At 41.9% G+C, this 24,987-nt stretch overlaps 1 protein-coding gene across 6 annotated transcripts in view; it reads left to right on the plus strand.

Moving 5' to 3' along the window:
- The window catches only part of LOC139156524 (histone deacetylase 4), an 815,291-nt gene that overhangs the window by 492,219 nt on the left and 298,085 nt on the right, over positions 1 to 24,987 (plus strand). For all 6 annotated transcript variants that reach the window (XR_011557327.1, XM_070732257.1, XM_070732259.1 and 3 more), the window contains one exon: positions 10,239 to 10,372. Coding sequence is in view for 5 of the 6 variants with exons in the window: in XM_070732257.1 (XP_070588358.1) it covers positions 10,239 to 10,372 (134 nt within the window). In the remaining variant the exon portion in view is untranslated. The remainder of the gene's footprint in view (positions 1 to 10,238; positions 10,373 to 24,987) is intronic.

Below are 24,987 nucleotides of genomic sequence, written 5' to 3' on the forward strand. Positions count from 1 at the left end.
TCTAGTTGAAGAAGAATTTTGTGTATTTTTTTGTAGTATTGTTTCTGCTTTTCAGTTGGGGCGTAGATGTTAGCTATTATAATTTTCTCTCCTTTAAATTCAATTTAAATGATTATATACCTGCCCTTCGAGTCTACTCTTAATTCTTTGGGTTTTAGCTCTTTTTTTACATAGGTGGCCACACCTCTTTTTTTTTTAATCCTCTAATGACGCATATAACTCCCCCAATTTGGGGTATTCCAAATATTTTTTGTATGATTGTTTAATGTGTACTTCTTGTTCTGGGGTATCCACTTTTAGACTTCTGCCATCTAAATTTATCGTCATTCCTTTCGGGATAGTCCACCTCAATGTAATATCTTTTTTGTTTAGGAGTGATGCTAAATTTTTGTATTCTCTTCTTCGTTCCGTACTCTTCTAGGTATTTGTTTTAGTATGTTTAATTCTCTTCCTTTATATGTCAATTTACCCTCCCTGGGTGCAGCATATACTCTATCTCTAGTAATCTTTCTGGAAAATCTTAAGTGGACTTCCCTTGGTAAGTGGTGTCTACGGGCATAGTTTGTTTGGATTCTGTAAGTCTCGTCAATTTCCATTATTGCTGCTTCCCAGTTAAGCCGTAAAATTCCAGCGATGATCGTTAGCATGATCTCCCCTAGGTTTTCATTTTCTGTCTCAACAACATTTTGGAATCTTAAAAAATATAGGGATCTCTCCATTTCCAAATGGATCAATGAATTTTCCAGCTCTTTATGGGAATTTTCAACTTTTTGATCTACATATTCAATTTCCTTTTTGATTTTTTCTGTTTTTTTCTCAACCGATGCTATTTTTAATTCATTTTTTTGTGTTGCAATTTGAGCTGTTTCCAGCCTATTTTCTATTCTGGAGATGTCTGCTTTTTAATTCTACATGATTGTTCGTGATGAGTTCTTGCAATTTCAATAACGTTTCCTGCATTATAGTTAAAGTGTTATTCATATTTTGTATCAGTGATGTATTTCCCTTTTCTTTTTCTAGATTGAGCATTTCATCAATTTGCCTTTGTGAGGCTGGAGAGGCTAAGTTTGTTGGCACAGTGGAGGTTGTTTTTTTGCCACTTCTGGATGGATTGCCTGCCATCTCTTTTAAAATTTGCTCTTGCTTTTCTAGAATTTTATCAATCTTACTCCAGATTACCATAAACCTTTAAATTATCAAAAGTTTTTTAAAAAAATGTAATTCAAGTTAATTTATATTATTGTTATAGAAGGAGAGAGAGAATGGAGAAGGAGGAATAGTAAAGATGTCTATGCAATAAATATCTTAATACTAAAAATAAACTTTCAATCTAATAAATTCATTAATAATCTTAGACACTTAAACCTTCTGAATTCTAATGCTATATACGTAGTTTGAATAATAAACTAAAAAATGATATAATTATTAAACAATATAGAATTGAAATCTTATCTATGGTGATTATTGCTATAAATATCCTATATACATTGTTGTGATTCAGCCTGAGGCTCCTCAGGGAACGGCTGGAACTCTGCCGGATCCATGCTCAGAGGGGGAGGACGATGAACGGGAGGGGGAGGACCAGGCAGAAGAGGAAGAGGAGGAGGGAGAGTAGCCTGAGATCCCCGCCCCGAGTTTGCGGAGAGGGGCGGCATATAAATCCAATAAATCTAATCTAATCTAATCTCCCCAGTGAGTAGCCTGGATTCATTAGATGAAGACGCCCAGGCTATCATAGATATGAGGCAGAGACGGGCAGCCCAAAGAAGGGGCCAATTAGCAAGGTATTTCCATCCCTGAATTGGTAACAGCTGGGTTTGGGTGTGGTTCTCCTCAGCAGGGTTGAAAAGGCAGGCCCGCCCTTACTGTATTGTGGAGAGTTATCAATTGGGAGTCCTGTGACCTTGCTTCAATTCTTGGTGTCTCTGATCCTGGCTTGTGGCTTCGAAGGCTGAAGACTTGGGGGAGGCGTGGGTTTTATTACCTCCAGTGTTGTTTTTGCCAGCAAGAATCCTGTTTTATTGCCTGGCCGTCGTGAAACCTCTGTGAAGCTTTATAACGTTCCTGTCTGTAAGAACAGTTTTTGTTACCTGTGTTTGCTTTCAAATATATAAACTGCCTTTGCTTTTTACCAGTGTGTCTGGATACTCTTTTTAGTTGGTGTTGGCGTCTGGGGAGACCCAGACAGAACATATATACAGTGGTACCTCATCTTACGAACGCCTCTTCTAACAAACTTTTCAAGATACGAACCCGGTGTTTAAGATTTTTTTGCCTCTTCTTCCAAACTATTTTCACCTTACGAACCCAAGCAGCTGCTGCTGGGATGAAGGGGTTTCTTTCCCCCCCTTTTTTTAAGAAAGAAAAGGGAGGGGCAGCTTGGAGGAGTAAAGATTTTGCATGCTTGCAAAGGCACTGAAACGGTGTCTTTTTAAGAAAGAAAAGGGAGGGGCAGCTTAGAGGAGTAAAGATTTTGCATGCTTGCAAAGGCACTGAAATGGTGTCTTTTGAAGAAAGAAAAGGGAGGGGCAGCTTGGAGGTGTAAAGATTTTGCATGCTTGCAAAGGCACTGAAACGGTGTCTTTTGAAGAAAGAAAGGGGAGGGGCGCCCCCCTTGCCTTTCTTCCTTCCCACTCACCCTTTAGCCTAGCCTTGCTTCTTCCACCCGCCCCCTTTAGCTGCTCCTCCCTGCCCTCTGTTCGCCTCCCTTCTAAAGTTTGGGATTTTCCTGAAGGATTTGCACGCATTATTTGCTTTTACATTGATTCCTATGGGAAACATTGTTTCATCTTACGAACTTTTCACCTTACGAACATCCTCCTGGAACCAATTAAGTTCGTATGATGAGGTACCACTGTATATATATATATTTATATATGACGGTCTTGGTATATTCGGGTTTCTTCCCATGTAGGATTTGGAAATTTCTGGCAACGTTTCGACGAGGTCCCACTCATCATCTTCAGGCTTGTGTTTCTGTCCTTGTTCTAAGGCGAACACTGCGAGACCTGAGCTGCCTTCCTTCTATAAATACTGGTGGCTGGGTGTGGATTGATGGCTCAGCAATTGCCTGCTGTGTAGAAACTTTCTGGTGAGTCAGTGGGGTAATATCTGGGGTCATTGATGTAGCTGAAGTATGCTGATTAGTTAATGGTTGTTGATTAGTTAATCAGCATACTTCAGCTACATCAATGACCCCAGATGTTACCCCACTGACTCACCAGGAAGTTTCTACACAGCAGGCAATTACTGAGCCATCAAACCACACCCAGCCACCAGTATTTATAGAAGGAAGGCAGCTCAGGTCTCGCAGTGTTCGCCTTAGAACAAGGACAGAAACACCAGCCTGAAGATGATAAGTGGGACCTCGTCGAAACGTCGCCAGAAATTTCCAAATCCTACACAGGAAGAAACCTGAATATACCAAGACCGTCATACCTGTACCCGTGAAAATCTACGAAAACACATATATATATATATGTAGATTGTTCTGAGTTCGGGTTTTGCCCCGTGTAATATTTTGAGTGTCTATGCGACGTTTCGGTGAAATCACATTCACCATCAGCAGGCTGAAGTTTTAAGCTTCGTGCTATTGTAAATATGGAATGTTTGCAACTGCCATTTCTTCCTTATATATAGTGTTAGGGGTGGAGATTTGGTTTGAATGTAGCAAATAGATTGGGTGACTATGTTTTAGTGATTTGATTGGTTGGTGGAATCACAATTAATTGAAGGATTGACATGGTGATTATTATGAAATGTTTTTTTGTTTAAGGCTGGTTTCCAAATCTCTGGTAGGCGGGACGTATCATCTCTTTTGTTTATGCAGAGGGGGTGTTTCTCAATCTCTATTGCTTCCATAGTAATTCTTCTATATAAATTTTCTGTTTTGGAAAGTAATTTAGTTTTTTCAAAGTCAATTTCGTGCCCTGTTTTTTTAATGTGCCTTTTCTTCTTTTTTAACTGCATTCTTATGTTCTGCAATGCGTGCGCTCACTCTTCGATTGGTTTGTCCAATGTATGTGGCTGCACTTGTTTTGCAAGGGATTTCATAGATTCCTTGGTGTTCTAGTCGAATTTTATCTTTTGGGTTCCTTAGGATGTTTGCTATTTTTTGGTTAGTGACAAATGAAGTTTTGATCTTATGTTTGTGCAGAATTTTACTAATTTTGTCTGTGGTGCCCTTGATGTAAGGGAGGAGGGTGGTACCATTATCCTGTTCTTGATCTTGATTTTTGGGGGGTGTCTCTTTTTTTGATTAGGTTTGTGATTGTTTTCCTTTCGAATCCATTAGAAATTAATACATCTTTGAGTTTGTTCAATTCAGTTTTTAAGTGCTCATGGTCAGCTTGGCGTTTGGTTCTGGTGATGAGAGTTTTGGCTACTGAGGTGATCTGTGCGGGGTGGTGGTGGGAGTGTGCATTTAAATAACGGTTGGTATGGGTTTTCTTTTGGTAGATGGTGTGTCCTAGGGTGCCATTGGGTTTTTTATAGATTAGTACATCCAGAAAGGGAAGTTGATCATTGGCTTCTGTTTCCATAGTAAATTTTATTTTGGGGTGTAGGCTATTGAGATGTGTGAGGAAATTGTCTAGTTTTTCTCTTCCATGTGGCCAAATTACAAAGGTATCATCAACATATCTCAGCCAAAGTTTAGGTTTGTGTTTAGATTGTGTTTAGATATATATACACATACATGTATTCTATATAAATAAATTTGTCTATTAATTCTATATGTTATTCCATAAGTTCAATATTTTAATAATAAGTAAAATTCAATATTTCTGTATAGGTAAATTACTATAACTTAATATAATATGAATAAAGCATAGATATGGATATAATATAATTAATAAATTTCCAATAGTACTTGATTAAATAGAGAAATAGCTGATTATATAATTATAAGTATATAAGTATATTCTATTTTGTTATTATAAGCTTACCCTGGTTTTTATGTATTAAGTTCTTTTGAATTCTTTTCTTTAGTAGCTCTATGTTTTCAAGCAGCCAGACAGTCATAGAGTAATAAATTACTTCCGGTTCAGTCTCTAATTCATCCTTCCTCTAATAAATGCTGTAACAATACAAGAAAAAGGAAGGGGGGGATTCCAACTCCAGCAATTTATTGCTTCAGTTCACCACAGTCCTGCACATAGTATTAAAGACTGCTCTTAAACTCAGAGTCAGAATTTCTCACCACAGAACGATTGGGGCTGACTTAAAGCGCCCGTTTCTCTCCCCCCCCCCCCACGTTTCTAATTTTTGTCAGGATCTCAGTCCGGCATCCTCAGCTTCTACAAAAAGATCCAATCCCGATGCTTACAATAACCACCTAATATCCACAAAGACCTAATTCACAGTTTCAATAGGTATTCAATAGGTATTTCCTTAGTCAATTCAGGTATCAGCATCCTGGATCTTAAATCGGCCTCTTGTCCCTTACTGCTTTCCGTTCTCGCCGCCTCTCAGCTGATTGTCAGTTTCCCAAGTCACAGTGTTAAAAGTTAATTGGTCCCGATCTTATTGAATCCGTTTTAATATAAATAAATAATGTTCTGATGGACAAAATAACGTGGTCTGGATAACCTTAGGAAAAATTGTTGGCCCATTTTAGGAGCCCAGGCTGTGTTCCCAATCTTAACAATCCCAGCTATCTCGGCGCTAGCTGTCTTTTCTTCCCACACTCACCGTCGCCGATTCATCAACTTTAGGGATCCCTTTTTTCTGGGTCTCCTTACCGGATTATTGATTTTTAAGTCAAAAATCTAGAATAGTATCTCTAGAAATCTGTCCTATAACCATCCACAGTATTTAGCATAAAAAACTTACTGGCTTCGGTGCTTATCTGTATGCCTCACATGCTTTCCTCTACTGCGGGCTGCTGTGATTTCAAGCCCGCCATGCTGGTGCCAGCAGAGACATAAAAACAGTATCTCATTACTTAGTCATGTATAATCCCAAAAACAAATTTCTAATTCCAAATTATTTACTTTCGGTACATATCAAACTCCCAAACCTCGACCTCCAATTTTGACATCTAGATAACCAATTTTCTTCAAATTAAATTCACCATTAACTTCCTTTTAACAATGTTAACTCATTATGTTTTTGTTTTGGTTTGTTTTTTAATTTCTTTTTGTAAAATAAATGATGATATGGTATAACATGTCATGTCTGATGGTATATTTAACTGCTTTTAAGACCTGCTAAAAACCAGATGATTGTAGTATGTTCTAATACATAAAACCATGGAACTCAAAGAGGTTTACTTTCTTTTTCACATGATAGTTTATTACTGCATAAAAAATTATAAGATTTTTCCAGTTTTAAACACACTTTTTAAAAAACTAACAGCAATAATAAACAAATTCTAGAATACAATAGGTCTTTGAAATAGATCTGGAAAATGAGAGTTTCACTCCTCAAATTTAAAAAACTTGTTTCTAAATGTAAGAAATGTAAAAAGGTTTACATAATATACAGCTAAATAAAACAATTTTTGTTGTTTTAGAAATGCTTTCTTCATATGCCACCAGGATAGTTCTCCAAATAAAAATGGATCTACGAGTAAGTAGATCCACTTCAGGCAAATGGCACAACAATCCAACATATGCCTCCTAGTATTTATATAGAGCTGTTACATTCTTATATTTGTTCACCATCCAAAATTTAATCAATAAATAAATATCCCAAATGGTGTACCTATTCCTTCAGAGAAAATGTAGCACTATCGAGGTATATTTTGTGCTCTTGACAAGAAAAAGAAGGTGGAAAATAAGTGGGATTTTTCATCATGCTAAATCATGATCTAACAATTACCGTATTTTTCAGAGTATAAGATGCACCGGAATATAAGACGCACCTTAGTTTTTCTGGAGGAAAATAGGGGAAAGAATCTGCTTACCTTAGTCATCTGGCTGGTGTCTTTAGTCTGGTCAGCTTCAGCACATTATTTTGTCCCCTGATTAAGGGCTTTAAAAAGTTTGGAGAGAGTAACAATGAAAGAGCTTGCAAGCTGCTAAGAGCTGGAAACATCATTAGCACCTGGTTAGGGCTGGAAAGAAAAATTCTGAGAAGGAAAAGCAATGAAAAAAACCCTGCACAGACTTAGGGTTTGGAAAGCATTCTTCGCAGAAAATAACAATGAAAGAGCTGGGGTACCTTCATAGCACCTGGTTAGGGCTAGAAAGAAATATCTGGAGCAAGTAAAGCAATGAAAAAAAAACCCTACAAAGACAGGGTTTGGAATACATTATTGGCAGAGCATAACAATGAAAGAGCTTGCAAGCTGGTAAGAGCTGGTAATAACATTGGTTAGGGCTGGAAAGAAACTTACTCAGAGCAAGTTAAAGTAATGAAAAAATCTCTGCAAAGACTTAGGGCTCGGAAAACATTATTTGCAGAGAGAAACAATAAAGGAGCCTGCAAGGTAAAAGCTGGGAAAATCATTAGCAGCTAGTTAGGGCTGGGGAAAAAATCTACATTCAGAGTATAAAACGCACTCAAATTATCAGCCTCTTTTAGGGCAAAAAAAGGTGCGTCTTATACACTTAAAAATATGGTACATCTCAGCCAGCCCAAAATGTTATCTTAATTTGCTGTTCTGTTCGGGTCGTATGTGACCCGAAGCCAAGTTTGAGTCCCTGTAAAAAATTTTCCCTGCATATCTGAAACTTGAAATTTCATGACTTTTCATCATTTCAGGGGTTCTCTCTATGAGAATTTTTTTGGGGGGGTGGGGGGCTTAGTTTTTGCTGAGCAAAAAAAGTTACAAATCTTATGTTCGGGTCACATACGACCCGGACCGAAAACACTTCATTTGAAGTGCTTATGTTTGGTCAATTTGAAAACTTTTTTCACTTGGAAAGTAGTCTGAACATTTCTGCACACAATGATATGAAAATTGAAATGAAAAAATTAATCCTTATTGGTTTATTTTGCACATAAATGTGCCCCCCCCCCGTTTTTGTGATTTTTTTTCAATTTATGGATAGTTTTGCTTGCAAAATCCATTCTATTTTACTGGAGTTGGTGTGGGATTGGTAGCTTGAACATTTCTGAATATAAGAAAAATATAAAGGAACTGAAAAAAATGATTCTTACTGGTTTTTTAACATCAGAAATAAGCCCCCCCCCCCTCGGCTGCTTGCAATCATTTTCACTTTTTATTTTTTTATGCTCCAAATCCGAAATATTCTTTAAAATCTTAGGCATTCATTTACTCAATTTAACAATGCTGGTCATCAAAAAATATTTTTGGGGTGGTGGCTAATTGTTTTCTGGGCAAAAAAAAATCATAACTTCAAATCTGTTTCTGTTCGTATATGACAGGACCAAAAATATTTTTTTTAGGTACTTGAATTTAATCTTTTTGAAAACTTTTTCAACTGGAAAACTAGTTTGAACATTTATGAACATAATGATATGAAAATTGAACTGGAAAAATTGAGACTTATATTTTTATTTTGATCAAAAAGCCCCTCCCTCCCCCCATCCTTTCTGAATTTCGTTTCAATTTATATTTTTTAAGGCTACAAATCCCTAAGGAATTTTCCCCCAAAAGGTTTGATATACTAAATTGAACATTTCTGAACATGAGAAAAATATAAATGAACTGAAAAAAATGGTTCTTATTGGTTTATTTTTGCCACAAAAGGGCCACCCCCCCCCGGCCTTGCTGTGTGCCATTATTGTCACTGTTTATACATATTTGTCTATAAATATTTGGAATATCCTTTTGAAAATCAACCACATTGTAGCCAGATAACTAATTTTATGAAAGAAATCCATTTTACTAAAAAAAAGTATGTAAGTTTGAAATTAACAGCATAATTTTTATATAAATTGAAATAAATTTATATGCAAAATAAACCAATATGCATCAATTTTTCCAGTTCAATTTTCATATCATTATGTTCAGAAATGTTCAAGCTACAAATCCCACACCAACTTTAGCAAAATAGAATGCATTCTGCTAGCAAAACTATCCATAAAGTAAAGACTATTTCACAAAAACGGGGGGAGGCACATTTATGTGCAAAATAAACCAATAAGGATTAATTTTTTCAGTTCAATTTTCATATCATTGTGTGCAGTAATGTTCAAGCTACCAATCCCACACCAACTTTAGTAAAATAGAATGCATTTTGCAAGCAAAACTATCCATAAATTGAAAAAAAATCACAAAAACGGGGGGGGGGCGGCACATTTATGTGCAAAATAAACCAATAAGGATTAATTTTTTCATTTCAATTTTCATATCATTGTGTGCAGAAATGTTCAGACTACTTTCCAAGTGAAAAAAGTTTTCAAATTGACCAAACATAAGCACTTCAAATGAAGAGTTTTCGGTCCGGGTCGTATGTGACCCGAACATAAGATTTGTAACTTTTTTCGAACAGAACAGCAGGGTTAAAACAATATTTTGTGTATATTTAACAATAATAATAGTTTTGCCCTATTTTCTATTAACATTGTAAGAGCTGTGGTGGTGCATTGATTAGAACGCAGCGGACTAATTCTGCTGACTGCCAGCATTTCAATTCTAATTGGCTCGAGGTTCATTCAGCTTCCCATCTTTCCAAGGTCAGTAAAATGACAACAAAGATTGTTGGGGGCAATATGCTGACTATGTAAACCACTTAGGAAGGGCTGTAAAGCACTATATAAGAATAAAATAATACTAATATATAGTATTAGTATCACCTTTGCTGACAGACCTGGGGCCATAGAGCACTAGCATCTTGCCCTGGCCAATAATATGAATGCAGGATTGTGGGTAGAGTGAATATGAAAGTCTGGTTTTTAAATAACTTGGGTTTTTAGTATTTGTTTTATGTTTGGGTTTCACTCTGCTGTATTTTGTATTTTATTCCTATTTTTGTAAGCCTCCCTGAGTCTACAGAGAAGGGCAGCATGGAAATCCAAATAAATGAATAAATAAATAAATTGCTATTGCTACTTTCTTATTTAAATATCTGAGAAGTTCTGGAATTGATGGAAATAAAATAAAATGGACTAAAAAAATAATTTTTTTAATTTTCACTTAACACTGTTAGTAAAACTGTGTTTATGATATTTGCTATTTCAAATTTTACTTTTCAATATGCACATATAATGTATAAATAACACATCCTTATGCAACTTTATCAAGAAATAAAGTTACTGTGGAATTTGTTCACCTTGTCAATAGAAGTAAGATTGTAGCCTGAATTAATTCATATCCTTTGATGCAGGCCTTGTATATGACACCTTGATGCTGAAGCACCAGTGCATTTGTGGGAACACAAACAGTCATCCAGAACATGCAGGAAGAATCCAAAGCATTTGGTCACGGCTTCAGGAAACAGGTCTTCGTAGCAAGTGTGAGGTAATGGAAAGGAGGGACAGTGGCTTTAGCAGCTTAATCTCTAAATGTTACAGCAGAAATTCCTGTACTACATCACTGCTGACCATAATTGTTTTACACGTAAATTATCAAAAAAGAGAAGATATATTTTCTGTTATTCCCGATATATTTTTAAATCCTTTATTCTGTGCTTTAAATCATAAACTTGAAAGAAACAATTTAGTCTAGGGGTTAGCAACCATCTTCAAGATATGGCGCGGAAGCTATACTGCCACTTTTCTGGGAGACTTATTGCTCTTCCCACACTGAGATGGCTGATTATGCCACTGATAAAATGACTGCTGAGAAGACAATAAGCACAGGCTATGTGAATATATTTCTTTAGGGACCATGGAGATACTGGGTGTCAGGCCATAGATTGCCAACTCCTACTCATGCATATAGGAATCCAGATTAAAGCATCTGTGCCAATTGATTAATCTCATCTTCTTTAGGAATAAAGGCTGTGAAAAGAAAATCAATACTTCTCTCAATTAGTAGTTCCATGCTTGAATAAGTCTTATATCACAATAATTCTGCCTTTTGAAAATTCCATTTTCCAGAAGTCACTGCCAGTGAATTTGTTGACAGTGAGGAAATGTATTTCATTAGAGTTTCATGCCAATTTGAGGACTTCTTTTGATGTAATATTTATTTATTTATTTATTGGATTTGTATGCCGCCCCTCTCTGGAGACTCGGGGCGGCTAACAGCAACAATAAAGCAGTGTACAATAGTAGTCTGATGTTAGAAACAATTAAAAACCCATTAATATAAAAAACCAAACATACATACATACATACCATGCATAGAATTGTAAAGGCCTAGGGGGAAGAGGGTCTCAATTCCCCCATGCCTGACGGCAGAGGTGGGTTTTAAGCAGCTTACGAAAGGCAAGGAGGGTGGGGGCAATTGTAATCTTTGGGGGGAGTTGGTTCCAGAGGGCCGGGGCCACCACAGAGAAGGCTCTTCCCCTGGGTCCCGCCAAGCGACATTCTTTAGTTGACGGGACCCGGAGAAGATCCACTCTTTGGGACCTAACTGGTCACTGGGATTCGTGCAGCAGAAGGTGGTCCCTGAGATAATCTGGTCCGGTGCCATGAAGGGCTTTATAGGTCATAACCAACACTTTGAATTGTGATCGGAAACTGATCGGCAACCAATGCAGACTGCGGAGTGTTGGTGTAACATGGGCATATTTGGGAAAACCCATGATTGCTCTCGCAGCTGCATTCTGCACGATCTGAAGTTTCCGAACATTTTTCAAAGGTAGCCCCTTGTAGAGAACATTACAGTAGTCGAGTTTTGAGGTGATGAGGGCATGAGTGACTGTGAGCAGTGACTCCCGGTCCAAGTAGGGTCGCAACTGGTGCACAAGGCGAACCTGGGCAAACGCCCCCTCGCCACAGCTGAAAGATGTTTCTCTAATGTGAGCTGTGGGTCGAGGAGGATGCCCAAGTTGCGAACCTTCTCTGAGGGGGCCAGTGTTTCCCCCCTAGGGTAATGGACGGACAGATGGAATTGTCCTTGGGAGGTAAGACCCACAGCCACTCCGTCTTGTCTGGGTTGAGCTTAAGTTTGTTGACACTCATCTAGGCCCCAACATCCTCCAGGCACCGGCACATCACTTCCACTGCTTCGTTGGCTGGACATGGGGTGGAGATGTATAACTGGGTATCATCGGCGTATTGATGATACCTCACCCCATGCCCTTGGATGATCTCACCCAGTGGTTTCATGTAGATATTAAATAGTAGGGGGGAGAGGACTGACCCCTGAGGCACCCCACAAGGGAGAGACCTAGAGGTCGACCTCTGACCCCCCACTAACACCGACTGCGACCAACCAGAGAGGTATGAGGAGAACCACTGAAGAACAGTGCCTCCCACTCCCAACCCCTCCAGCCGGTGCAGAAGGATATCATGGTTGATGGTATCGAAAGCCGCTGAGAGGTCAAGAAGCACCAGGACAGAGGACAAGCCCCTGTCTTGGGCCCGCCAGAGATCATCCATCAATGCGACCAAAGCAGTTTCCGTGCTGTAGCCGGGCCTGAATCCAGACTGTTGAGGACCTAGATAATCAGCTTCTTCCAAGGACCGCTGGAGCTGAAATGCCACCACCTTCTCGACAACCTTCCCCATAAAGGGAAGGTTGGAGACTGGACGGTAGTTATTGAGTACAGCTGGGTCCAGGGAAGGCTTCTTGAGGAGGGGGCGCACAAGTGCCTCCTTATAAGGGGCCGGAAAGGACCCACTCCCCAAGGAAGCGTTGACAATCTCCCGGTCCCAGCTCCGCGTCACCTCTCGACTGGCCAAAACCAACCAAGAGGGACATGGATCCAGTAGACAGGTGGCAGAACACACAGCCCCAATGGCCCTGTCCACTTCCTTAGGTGACACCAAGTCAAACTCCTCCCAGACAGATGGACAAAGATGTTTAGCCCCAGTCACCTCGACTGACTCGTTGTCAGTCGACTCTGTTTTACAATTGGAGTCGAGGTCCGCTCGAATCCGAGCAATTTTATCAGCAAAAAATGTGTTAAAATCCTCAGCACTACTCTGCAAGGGCTCCCCAACTCCCCCCTGGTTAAGAAGGGAGCGGGTTACCCTAAACAGAGCGGCCGGGTGGGATTCCGCTGATGCAATCAAGGTGGCATGATACGCGCATCTTGCCGCCTTGAGCGCCACTTGTAAGTCATAATATGAGCTCTTACAAGTGTTCGATCGGATTTGGACTTACTCTTCCTCCATCACTTCTCTAGACGTCTCTTCTGGCGTTTCAACTCCCGGAGCTCCTCGTTGAACCATGGAGCTCTGCGGGGTCTAGTGCCGCGGAGAGGTTGCAGCGGCACAATTCGGTCAAGGGCCTCTGCTGCAGCCTTGTTCCAGGCCTCAGCCAAAGACTCTGCCGAACTGTGGACGAGTGCATCTGGAAGAGCCCCAAGTGCCTTCTGAAAGCCTTCTGGATCCATCAGGCGCCTGGGGCGGAACAACTTAATCGGTTCCGCCTCCCTGCGAGGGAGGATTGGAGCCAGGAAGTAAAGCCACAGCAGAAAATGGTCTGACCATGACAAAGGTAACACTTCTAAGCCCCTTAATCTCAGACCATTACTCAGTTGCTCGGAGAGGAATACCATGTCGGGTGTGTGCCCCCCCTCGTGAGTCGGACCCTGTACTACTTGGGTCAGGTCCATGGCTGCCATGGTGGCCATGAACTCCTGTGCCAGTCCAGAGGACCCGCCGAGTGATGGCAGGTTAAGGTTCCCCAAGACAATAAGTCTAGGGAACCCCACCGCCAGCCAGGGCTTGTGCCACGCAGCTGGGAGGCAGGTACGTGATAAGCAAGCCCACCTGAACCCCTAAGTCCAACTTCACCAGGAGGGACTCACAACCCGCAATCTCCGGAGCAACGAGTCTGCCCAGGCAAAGGCTCTCCCTGGCTATAATAGCCACTCCTCCCCCCCTTCCCTGGGGTCAGGGTTGATGCCATATCTGAAACCCGGCTGGGCAGATTTCAGAGAGAGGGACTCCTCCCTCCGGGACCAGCCAGGTTTCAGTTACACATGCCAGGTCGGCCTCCTCATCCAGGATTAAATCCCGGATGAGGAGAGCTTTATTTACCACCGACCTGGCATTGAGCAGCAGCAACCTGAGCCCAGGGCCAGAGTTACACTCATCACCAGTGTCCAGGGTTGAGCTCATGGAGCCAGAACAAGGAATTGTTATTAAACAGCGATCTCTTGTTCTCCTTGAACGGCTAACTCCGCGGCTCCCGCCATATCTGCCTCTCCCCAGCAACACCGGGATATTCCGACCCTCCACCACCCCAGAGATCGATGCCCCCTCTCCTCCTGCCTTTCCAGCGTCAGGTGGGCCAAATATATCATTCATACTATTTCCAATCATCTCATCCATGCCATAACTCCACTCATCCCATCCATCCCACTCATACCAATCATTTCTCCCATATATATTATTGCACTCACCCCAGTTATCCATTAGTTTTAAAAAAAATAAAAAATAAATTGCTGAGTTATTTCCTGAGTTGTGGTTCAATTAGTTAAAATCACTTTCAGTTTATGAGGCCTGAATGTATAGACAAGATGCTTATGGTTGTCTACCCTATGATATGCTCCCTTGACCCCTGCTTAATTTGACTCATTGAAACCAGCTGGAAGAGGCTTTGTCAACTTTGGGATGGGTGCTTGAGAGGATGATAGTGTTGCAGCTTTAATGTACACTGCTCAAAACAATAAAGAGAACACTTAAACAGCAGAATATAACTCAAAGTAAATCAAACTTCTGTGAAATAAAACTGTCCACTTAGGAAGCAACATTGATTGACAATCAATTCCACATGGTGATGTGCAAATGGAATAGACAACAGATGGAAATTACTGGCAATTATCAAGACACACTCAATTAAAGGAGTGGTTCTGCAGGTGGGGACCAATGTTCCCTCTAACTTTTTTTCTCTGTGGGCAGAAAAGTATACTGTCAGAGCTGCAGTCCATTCGGACTGGGCGGCATAGAAAAACAAACAAACAAATAAATAAATAATAAAATAAAACCAAAATCTATTACTATTAAAACTAAAACAACCAGCAAAACCAAAAACACAACTATTAATAAATCCTTGCTTTAAAATCTTCATTTCTTAAATATTTATCATAGTATTATTGTAATCTAGTAATACTATGAAAATCTATCTGAACACCAATGCATCAATTAATATATTTCCATAAATTATACTTTTCTATAATTTCATTCAATATTTCCAAGCTCAATTAATTTTCAGGCACTTAGCATTTACTATTATTAACTTTCATCAATCTTCTACATTTCCAAGTATATTTTAAATTCATAATGCAAACACATAAAATCATACAGTACATATCATAAACCCCTTATTTATCATGCGTATCTTCCATTAATTTTACCTATGTAATTCTATATAGTTCTAAAAATTCTAATCCAATTTTATGAATTAATACATCCTAATATTAAATAACACCTAAATATATCTTTTACCAATATTCCATAGTCAATCCATATCAATCATCCCTCCTCAAATTTCTACCACTGTTCTCATTTCTGGGTGCCTCTCTTGTCTCTCCCTCTTTTCTCTCTCATTTGTTTCTCATTTCTCCCTCTTTTTCCCTTTTTCCCTCATTCACTATGTATACACTCTTGAACCATTTCCAAAAATAGGTGAGGGCTGGGTTTTTTCTCTCTCTGTTATTATTTGGGTGCTTTTTACCATATCCTTTAAATCAAGAGTCACTTCTCTCTTTTGTTTCTCTCTTTTTTCTCTCACTCTCTGCCTCAATCATTTTCTCATTTCTCTTTTTTTCTCCCCTTTTTTCTCTAATTTCTCTCTCTCTCTCTTCCTTTCTTCTCTCTCTCTCTCTTGCTTTCTTTCTCTCTTTCTCTCTCCCCCATCTTGCTACCTGTTTAACGGTGGCCGGGTCCATGCTCTCGATGCGGGCAGCCCCCAGCATGGCGGTGGAGACGGAGTCGAAGCTTGGGGATGGGCCCGGAGCAACAGCTGCCACCGCCTACTCTGCCCCACACTTCAGCCTCACCGGGGCCAAGTAGGCCAAGGCCAGGCCTTGGGGGCAATGGGAGGCACGCGACGGGGCCTGGGCGGTGGGCGAAACACAGTGAGCCGGTGGCTGGCCTGGGCAATGGGCCAGCGGTGGGAAGAATGCAGCGAGCCGGCAGCGGGGCCTCAGCAGCGGGGGAGCAGCGGAAGGGATGGGGCAGGGCCTGGGTGGCGGGCAGGATGCAGCGAGCCGGTGGCTGGCCTGGGCAGCGGGCCAGTGATGGGAGGGACGAGACGAGCCAGCGGCGGGGCCTCAGCGGCGGGCGAGCAGCACAAGGAACATGGCGGTGGGATCCGCCACCCCCCAGCAATGGATGGTTAACGGGATCCCTCTCCCCACCCAGTGGGTGGTTGGCGGGCGCTTACCTTAGCCGGCAGCTGAATGAGAAAGATCATTCGGCTGCCGGCGAAAGGGGGCTAAAGGGGCAGTGAGGAACGCGGGCCTGCAATTGGCCCCTTTCTTTCCCGCCTTTATGGAGAGGAACTGTTGCTGCCCTATGGCAGAGCAGCAACAGTTCTATTTGCTAATTCCAGCGCAGAGGTTGAACCTCTGTGTTGGAATTTTAAATTTGTGCGTGGAGCTGGAAAATCTCGTGTGCTATAGTGCACTGCGCGCGTTACCGGGATCAGTGGTGGGGACCACAGACCACATCTCAGTACCAATGATTTCTAGCTGATATTTTGGTCACTTTTGAATGTTGGTTGTGTTTTCACACTCGTGGTAGCAGGAGATGAACTCTACAACCCACACAAGTGACTCAGGTGGTGCAGCTCATCCAGGATGACACATCAATGTGAGCTGTGGCAAGAAGGTTTGCTGTGTCTGTCAGTGTCCAGAAGCAGGAGGCAGGCCAGTACACCAGGAGATGTGGAGAGAGTAGTAGGAGGGCAACAATCCAGAAGCAGGACCGCTACTTCCGCCTTTGTGCAAGGAGGAGCACTGCCAGAGCCCTGCAAAAATGACTTCCAGCAGGCCACAAATGTACATGTGTCTGCACGGACAGTTAGAAACCGACTTCATGAGGATGATATGAGGGCCCGACATCCCCAGATGGAGGTTGCGCTCACAGCCCAACACCGTGCAGGACTCTTGGCATTTGTCACATAACACCAAGATTGGCAAATTCACCACTGGCACCCTGTGCTCATCACAGATGAAAGCAAGTTCACACTGAGCACATGTGACAGAGTCTGGAGATGCCGTGGAGAGCAATTTACTGCAACATCCTTCAGCATCACCGGTTTGGCAGTGGGTCAGTAATGGTGTGGGGTGGCATTTCTTTGGAGGGCCGCACAGCCAGAGGTAGCCTGACTGCCATTAGGTACCGAGATGAGATCCTCAGACCCCTTGTGAGACCATATACTGGTGTGGTTGGCCCTGGGTTCCTCCTAATGCAGGACAATGCCAGACCTCATGTGGCTGGAGTATGTCAGCAGTTCCTACAAGATGAAGGCATTGAAGCTATGGACTGGCCCGCCCATTCCCCAGACCTGAATCCGATTGAGCACATCTGGGACATCATGTCTTACTCCATCCACCAACATCATGTTGCACCACAGACTGTCCAGGAGTTGTTGGATGGTTTAGTCCAGGTCTGGGAGGAGATCCCTCAGGAGACCATCCGCAACCTTATCAGTGTTGTGGTTGGCTAGCCCGGCAGAACAATCAGGAGCATTCCCAGGCGTTGTAGGGAGGTCATACAGGCACATGGAGGCCACACACAATACTGAGTCTCATTTTGACTTGTTTAAGGACATTACATCAAAGTTGGATCAGCCTGTAGTGTATTTTTCCACTTTAATTTTGTATGTGACTCCAAATCCAGGCCTACATTGGTTAATAAATTTGATTTCCATTGATGATTTTTGTGTGGTTTTGTTGTCAGCACATTCAACTTTGTACTGAACAAAGTATTCAATGGGAATATTTCATTCATTCGGATCTAGGATGTGTTGAGTGTTCCCTTTATTTTCTTTTGAGCAGTGTATTTGGAAGACACCATTTATGTCAACACTTTCAAGCTGTGCTCAGCCTGATTTGGATACAAAATCAGGTATGGTGTCAGGCCAAAGCCATCATTTAGAGTTAAAGATTTTGGCCTGCCACAGTAGAATACTGGGAGGGATATTTGAATGAGAGGGAAAGTTAACACCCATAACAAATTCCCCTCTTGAGGAAGGAATAAGGTCATCCTTTTTTCTGCACCAGCGGATGTAAGGAGGAGGTCAATGGAATCCCTGCAACTGGACTTGTGGGTGTGGTACTGGAAGGAAGTTAGTATCAGGATGGCAACTGTGTAACCAACATGGCTCTGTTAATAAATCAAACCTTGGATGACAGATTTGAACTGGAATATGATTTATTTCGCAGATGCTGCTTGAGGGCACTAACACATGGTGTAGCTCAGAGGTGCGAAACTCAAGGCCTATGGAATGCTTAGATCCATCTTTCAGGGCTGCCTGGAAACAGCAAAGAACCACCTGTGGTGTTTCTGCCAGCAAAAATGAAGCTTGCAAGGGCCATGCACACCCCTCCCCAGCTCCATTTTCACTGACAGAGGGTTGCAGGAGAGTGTTGCATTTGGAAATGGAACTTAGGTGCCCATTTTTGCTGGCAGACCACTCAGGCAATCACAGGTGCCCCACAAGTGACTTCAAACTGGCCAAGCCCACCCTGGCCCCTCGAGGTCAAACACAACTCTAATGCGGCCCTCAATGAAATTGAGTTTGGCACTCCTGATGGACTCTTGCAGAATGGACAGGAGTATATGACTTTGTTGAACCTGCTTGATTTCACAATAGATTTTAATCATGGTATTTTGTAGACCATCTCTGTGAGGTAGTTAAGGATTGGTTAACACTTGGTTAAAATGTTTCCAGTTCTACTACAAGAATAGTCTTAGAAGTCTTAGTCTTGATGGCTGTGGTGTACAACCTGGCAGCTATGCTATCATAGCTATGCTATGATGTCCCACAAGATATCATTTTGTCCCTTGTGCTGTTTAACATTGTATGTAGTTTTTTTCCATTGTGGGATCACATGATGGCTAGGAGTGTCTGTTGTCATCTTTAGCTGGTATAATAACTACACTATTTCCTACAAAAAAAGTGACAGCCTCTCTATAATATTTCATGCACGGTGCCTTCACATTTAGATTATTTTTAAGTGGGGCTATTTTTAACTTTGGTTCTGTAAGGTGTAGCCGCTTATAGAATGTAACTAATAAACTGCTGTAAGGCAACTGACTATGCACTGGCTGTCAGTGAATGGACAAACCAGGTTCATGACTTATAAGTCATAAATAACTTGGACCAGAATGTTGATCAAATTGTCCCTTCCTTCTATTACCAATAAACAGATTTCTTTATTTCAGCTCCTTATCAAGCTCCCTATTCAGTGACATTGGGTCCCTGATACAGTGGTACCTCAAGATATGAACTTAATTGGTTCCAGGAGGAGGTTCGTAAGGTGAAAAATTCGTAAGACGAAACAATGTTTCCCATAGGAATCAATGGAAAAGCGATTAATGCGTGCAAGCCCAGAAATTAGAAACCCGGAAGCCGGTCCGCCATCGCCAAAGGAGTCCTGAGCCTCCCGTTCTCCCCCCACCCGTCCCTTTGCCGTCGCTGTTTTCCTGGCCAAAGCACTGGGGAGGGAGGCAATCCAGCCATTCTGCACCTCCCCAGCTCTGTGAAGAGAAGTTGCCGTGCTGTCCCGAAGGGTCCAGAGCCTCCCGTTCTCTTCCCCCCCCCCCCCCGCCCCTTCGCCGTCCCTGCCTTCCTGGGAGAAACGCTGGGGAAGGAAGCAAGTCGGCACCTTCTGCTCCTTCCCAGCGCTGTGAAGAGAAGTTGCCGTGCTGTCCCGAAGGGTCCAGAGCCTCCCATTCTCTTCCCTCCCCCGACCCTTTGCCGTCCCTGCCTTCCTGGGAGAAGCGCTGGGGAAGGAAGCAAGTCTGCACCTTCTGCTCCTTCCCAGCGCTGTGAAGAGAAGTTGCTCTGCTGTCCCGAAGGGTCCACAGGCTCCCGTTCTCTTCCCCCCCCGCCCCTTCGCCGTCCCTGCCTTCCTGGGAGAAACGCTGGGGAAGGAAGCAAGTCTGCACCTTCTGCTCCTTCCCAGCGCTATGAAGGGAAGTTGCCCTGCTGCCCCCAAGGGTCCAGAGGCTCCCATTCTCTTCCCCCCCGCCCCTTCGCCGTCCCTGCCTTCCTGGCCAAAGCGCTGGGGAGGGAGGCTGTACTGTACTTTATCTATCCATCTAGCTATCCATCTATCTATCTATCTATCTATCTATCTATCCATCCATCATCTATCCATCCATCCATCCATCATCTATCCATCCATCCATCCTTCTATCTATCCATCCATCCATCTATCATTTATCTATCTATCTATCTACTATCTATCCATCCATCCCTCCTTCTATCTATCTATCCATCCATCCATCTATCATCTATCTATCTATCTATCTATCTACTATCTATCTATCCATCCATCCATCCATCCATCCTTCTATCTATCCATCCATCCATCTATCATTCATCTATCTATCTATCTATCTATCTATCTACTATCCATCCATCCATCCTTCTATCCATCCATCCATCCATCTATCATTTATCTATCTATCTATCTATCTATCTATCTATCTATCTATCTATCTATCTATTATCTATCTATCCATCCATCCATCCTTCCATCCATCCATCCTTCTATCTATCCATCCATCCATCCATCCATCTATCATTTATCTATCTATCTATCTACTATCTATCCATCCATCCATCCATCCATCCATCTATCTATCTACTATCTATCTATCTATCCATCCATCCTTCTATCTATCTATCTATCCATCCATCCATCTATCATTTATCTATCTATCTATCTATCTATCTATCTATCTATCTATCTATCTATCTATCTATCTACTATCCATCCATCCACCCATCATCTATCCATCCATCCATCCATCCATCCTTCTATCTATCTATCTACCATCCTTCCTTACATCCGTCCGTCCATCCATCCATCCATCCATCCATCCATCCATCCATCCATCCATCTATCTATCTATCTATCTACATTATCTATCTACTGTATCTACTATCTATCCCCCACAGCGTAAAACACAGCGCTGTCCCTGAAGTAGTCTTCAGCCTCCTGTTCCCTCCCCCCCCTTCCCCGTCCCTGTCTTCCTGGGGGAAGCGCTTTGGAGGGAGATTAGCCGGCCATTCTGCCCTTCCCCCAGCCAAAAATGCAAAGTCGGACTGTCACCAAAGGAGGCTTAACTGCAATTAGGCTGTCCTAGAAACATAAGGAAAGGGGGGAGGGCACATTTTCTTGTGGGTGATTCGACTGTTAGAGGTGTTGATTTGGGACAGAGCAAGGATGTGGTGAAGGTGCTGAGGTGTCTCCCAGGGGCCACTGCCAGCAGGGACAGGAGGCGAATTACAAACATTGTCAAGACTGTGAGTAAAGGTAATAACGTTGATGTGGTGGTGCATCTTGGCACAAATGATTTGTCCCAGAGAAATGTTAATGTAGTAAAAAGAGATTTTCAATGTCTAAGTGTGGAGCTGGGTAAAATAACTGATTCAGTGACTTTCTCGGAGGTGTTACCGGTTTGTGGCCAAGAGGATAAAACAACGTGTATCAGAGAGTTTAATGTGTGGTTAAGGCAGTGGTGTAAAGCTGAAGGTTTTGGCTATGTAAGTCATGATGTCAGTAGGTGGTCTAATGGGGAGTTGTTTAAGAGGGATGGTTTGCATCCATCATACAGAGGTACCCAGGTGCTCGGTGAGGAATTCAGAACATTTTTGGACAGGCATTTAAACTAGGTAAAGGGGACAGAGATGTAACTGATGTGGGTGATTTCTGTCCCCGACCAATGAGGATAAAGCAGTTTTTGGAAGCTTATGAAAAGGGAGCTGCAAATGAAATAGATGTAGTTGTTGATGATAAGGGGCAAACTAATAATGAAAATAATGTTCTTCGGGTAATGTGCACAAATGCTCGAAGCTTGAGCAACAAGCTCTGTGAATTAATGGCCATAATATCTAGAGATAATTTGGACCTGGTTGCCATAACTGAGACATGGTTTAAGGATTCTAATGAATGGGAAATATCCATACCAGGATATACACTGTATAGGAAGGATAGAATAGAGAGAAGGGGAGGTGGAGTAGCCATTTATATTAAAGGAAGTCTAAAAACAACAATAATTCAAAATACGTGTCAAGATCTAGAGACTCTCTGGATTTGCATGCAAAATAAAGAAGGTTCTGTCATTAGAATTGGGGTGATCTATAGGCCTCCAGGGCAATCCGAGGAATATGACAACAAGATGGTGGATGAAATTACCCAAATGGCAGTAAAGGGAGATATTGTGGTTATGGGTGATTTCAACATGCCTGATGTTGACTGGAATATCCCCAGTGCCCTTACATGCAAAAGTAAGAATATAGTAGAGGCCTTTACAGGAGCAGCTCTGGCACAGCTGGTTAAGACACCAACTAGAGGGGAGAATATTCTAGATTTAGTTTTTACGAATGGGAATTGGGTTTCAGATGTCAAGGTGGGAGAAAATTTAGGTTGCAGTGACCATCTATGTTTGTGGTTTGATGTAAAAACTCATTGTGAGCAATCCTATAATGCAACCAAATTATTGGGTTTCAGAAAAACAAATTTTAATGCAATGGGGGAATATTTAGATAATGAATTAAAGGGGAGGGATAAAATGGCAGGAGCGAGCACCCAGTGGACTGTATTAAAAAAGGCCATCTTAAAAGCCACTGGACTCTATGTAAGACAAATAACTAAAGGTAAAAGGAAGAAGAAACCGCTATGGTTTAGCAATGATGTAAGGGCTATAGTCAATGAAAAAAGGCTGCCTATAGGAGGTATAAAGAGTCTGGAAGTATAGCTGATAGGGAGGTGTATAAAATGAGACAGAAGGAGGCGAAACAGATAATATATGCTGCTAAAGCCTCAAAAGAGGAAGAAATTGCCAAATCTGTAAAGAAGGGGATAAAACCTTCTTCAGATATATTAGTGATAAGAAGAAGAAAAACTGCGGCATCACGAAGCTTAGTACCGGGAATAATACATGCATTAATGGGAATAAGGAGATTGCTGACCATTTCAATAGCTACTTCTGTTCAGTTTTCTCAAAAGACACCTTACAAAATAATACTATAGAGGGATATAGCATTGCTTCCAGCTGTACGGATTCAGCTCCAGTGATCTTAGAAGCCGATGTCTTAGAAGAACTTGAACGATTAAAGATAAATAAGGCAATGGGTCCAGATGGCATCCACCCCAGAGTTCTTAAAGAACTCAGATCTGTCATTACTACCCCCCTGACTGATTTGTTTAACCAATCCTTGTTAACAGGAGACGTTCCTGAGGATTGGAGAATGGCCAGTGTTGTGCCTATTCACAAGAAGGGCAGTAGAGAAGAAGCTGGTAACTACAGGCCAGTTAGCTTGACATCAGTTGTAATTAAAATGATGGAGACTCTACTCAAAAAGAGGATAAATCAGCACCTAAAAAACAATAACTTATTGGACCCAAATCAGCATGGCTTTACTGAAGGCAAATCATGTCAGACTAATCTCATTGATTTCTTTGACTATGTCACAAAGGTGTTGGATGAAGGTGGTGCCGTGGATATTGCCTACCTGGACTTCAGCAAAGCCTTTGATACGGTTCCACATAAAGAGCTGATAGATAAATTAGTGAAGATTGGACTTAATCCTTGGATAGTTCAATGGATTTGCAGCTGGCTGAAGCGTAGACATCAGAGAGTTATTGTTAATGGCGAGTATTCTGAGCAGAGTCAGGTTACAAGCGGTGTGCCACAAGGATCTGTTCTGGGTCCTATTCTTTTTAATATATTTGTGAGTGACATAGGGGAAGGTTTGGTAGGGAAGGTTTGCCTATTTGCCGATGACTCTAAAGTGTGTAATAGGGTTGATATTCCTGGAGGGGTCTGTAATATGGTAAATGATTTAGCTTTACTAGATAAATGGTCTAAGCAATTGAAACTGCAGTTTAATGTTTCCAAATGTAAAATAATGTACTTGGGGAAAAGGAATCCTCAATCTGAGTATTGTATTGGCAGTTCTGTGTTAGCAAATACTTCAAAAGAAAAGGATTTAGGGGTAGTGATTTCTGACAGTCTGAAAATGGGTGAACAGTGCAGTCAGGCGGTAGGGAAAGCAAGTAGGATGCTTGGCTGCATAGCTAGAGGTATAACAAGCAGGAAGAGGGAGATTATTATCCCGCTATATAGATTGCTGGTGAGACCACATTTGGAATACTGTGTTCAGTTCTGGAGACCTCACCTACAAAAAGATATTGACAAAATTGAACGGGTCCAAAGACGGGCTACAAGAATGGTGGAAGGTCTTAAGCATAAAACGTATCAGGAAAGACTTAATGAACTCAATCTGTATAGTCTGGAGGACAGAAGGAAAAGGGGGGACATGATCGAAACATTTAAATATATTAAAGGGTTAAATAAGGTCCAGGAGGGAAGTGTTTTTAATAGGAAAGTGAACACAAGGACAAGGGGACACAATCTAAAGTTAGTTGGGGGAAAGATCAGAAGCAACATGAGAAAATATTATTTTACTGAAAGAGTAGTAGATCCTTGGAACAAACTTCCAGCAGATGTGGTAGATAAATCCACAGTAACTGAATTTAAACATGCCTGGGATAAACATATATCCATCCTAAGATAAAATACAGAAAATAGTATAAGGGCAGACTAGATGGACCATGAGGTCTTTTTCTGCCGTCAGACTTCTATGTTTCTATGTTTCTATGAGGGAGGGAGGCAGAGAGAGAGACAAGCCACGGGGGAGGTTCTCCCCTCTGGCAGGCTGGCTGTATATTGGTTGGGCATGCTCCTCCTCCCCACCTCTGATTTGCTCTTTTATTTTTAAGCCTTAAAGTTTCAGCAGATTGTCCTGCTCTTCTTCTACCTCCTCCT

Source organism: Erythrolamprus reginae, chromosome 1 (assembly GCF_031021105.1).
Source record: "Erythrolamprus reginae isolate rEryReg1 chromosome 1, rEryReg1.hap1, whole genome shotgun sequence".
Lineage (NCBI taxonomy): Eukaryota > Metazoa > Chordata > Lepidosauria > Squamata > Dipsadidae > Erythrolamprus > Erythrolamprus reginae.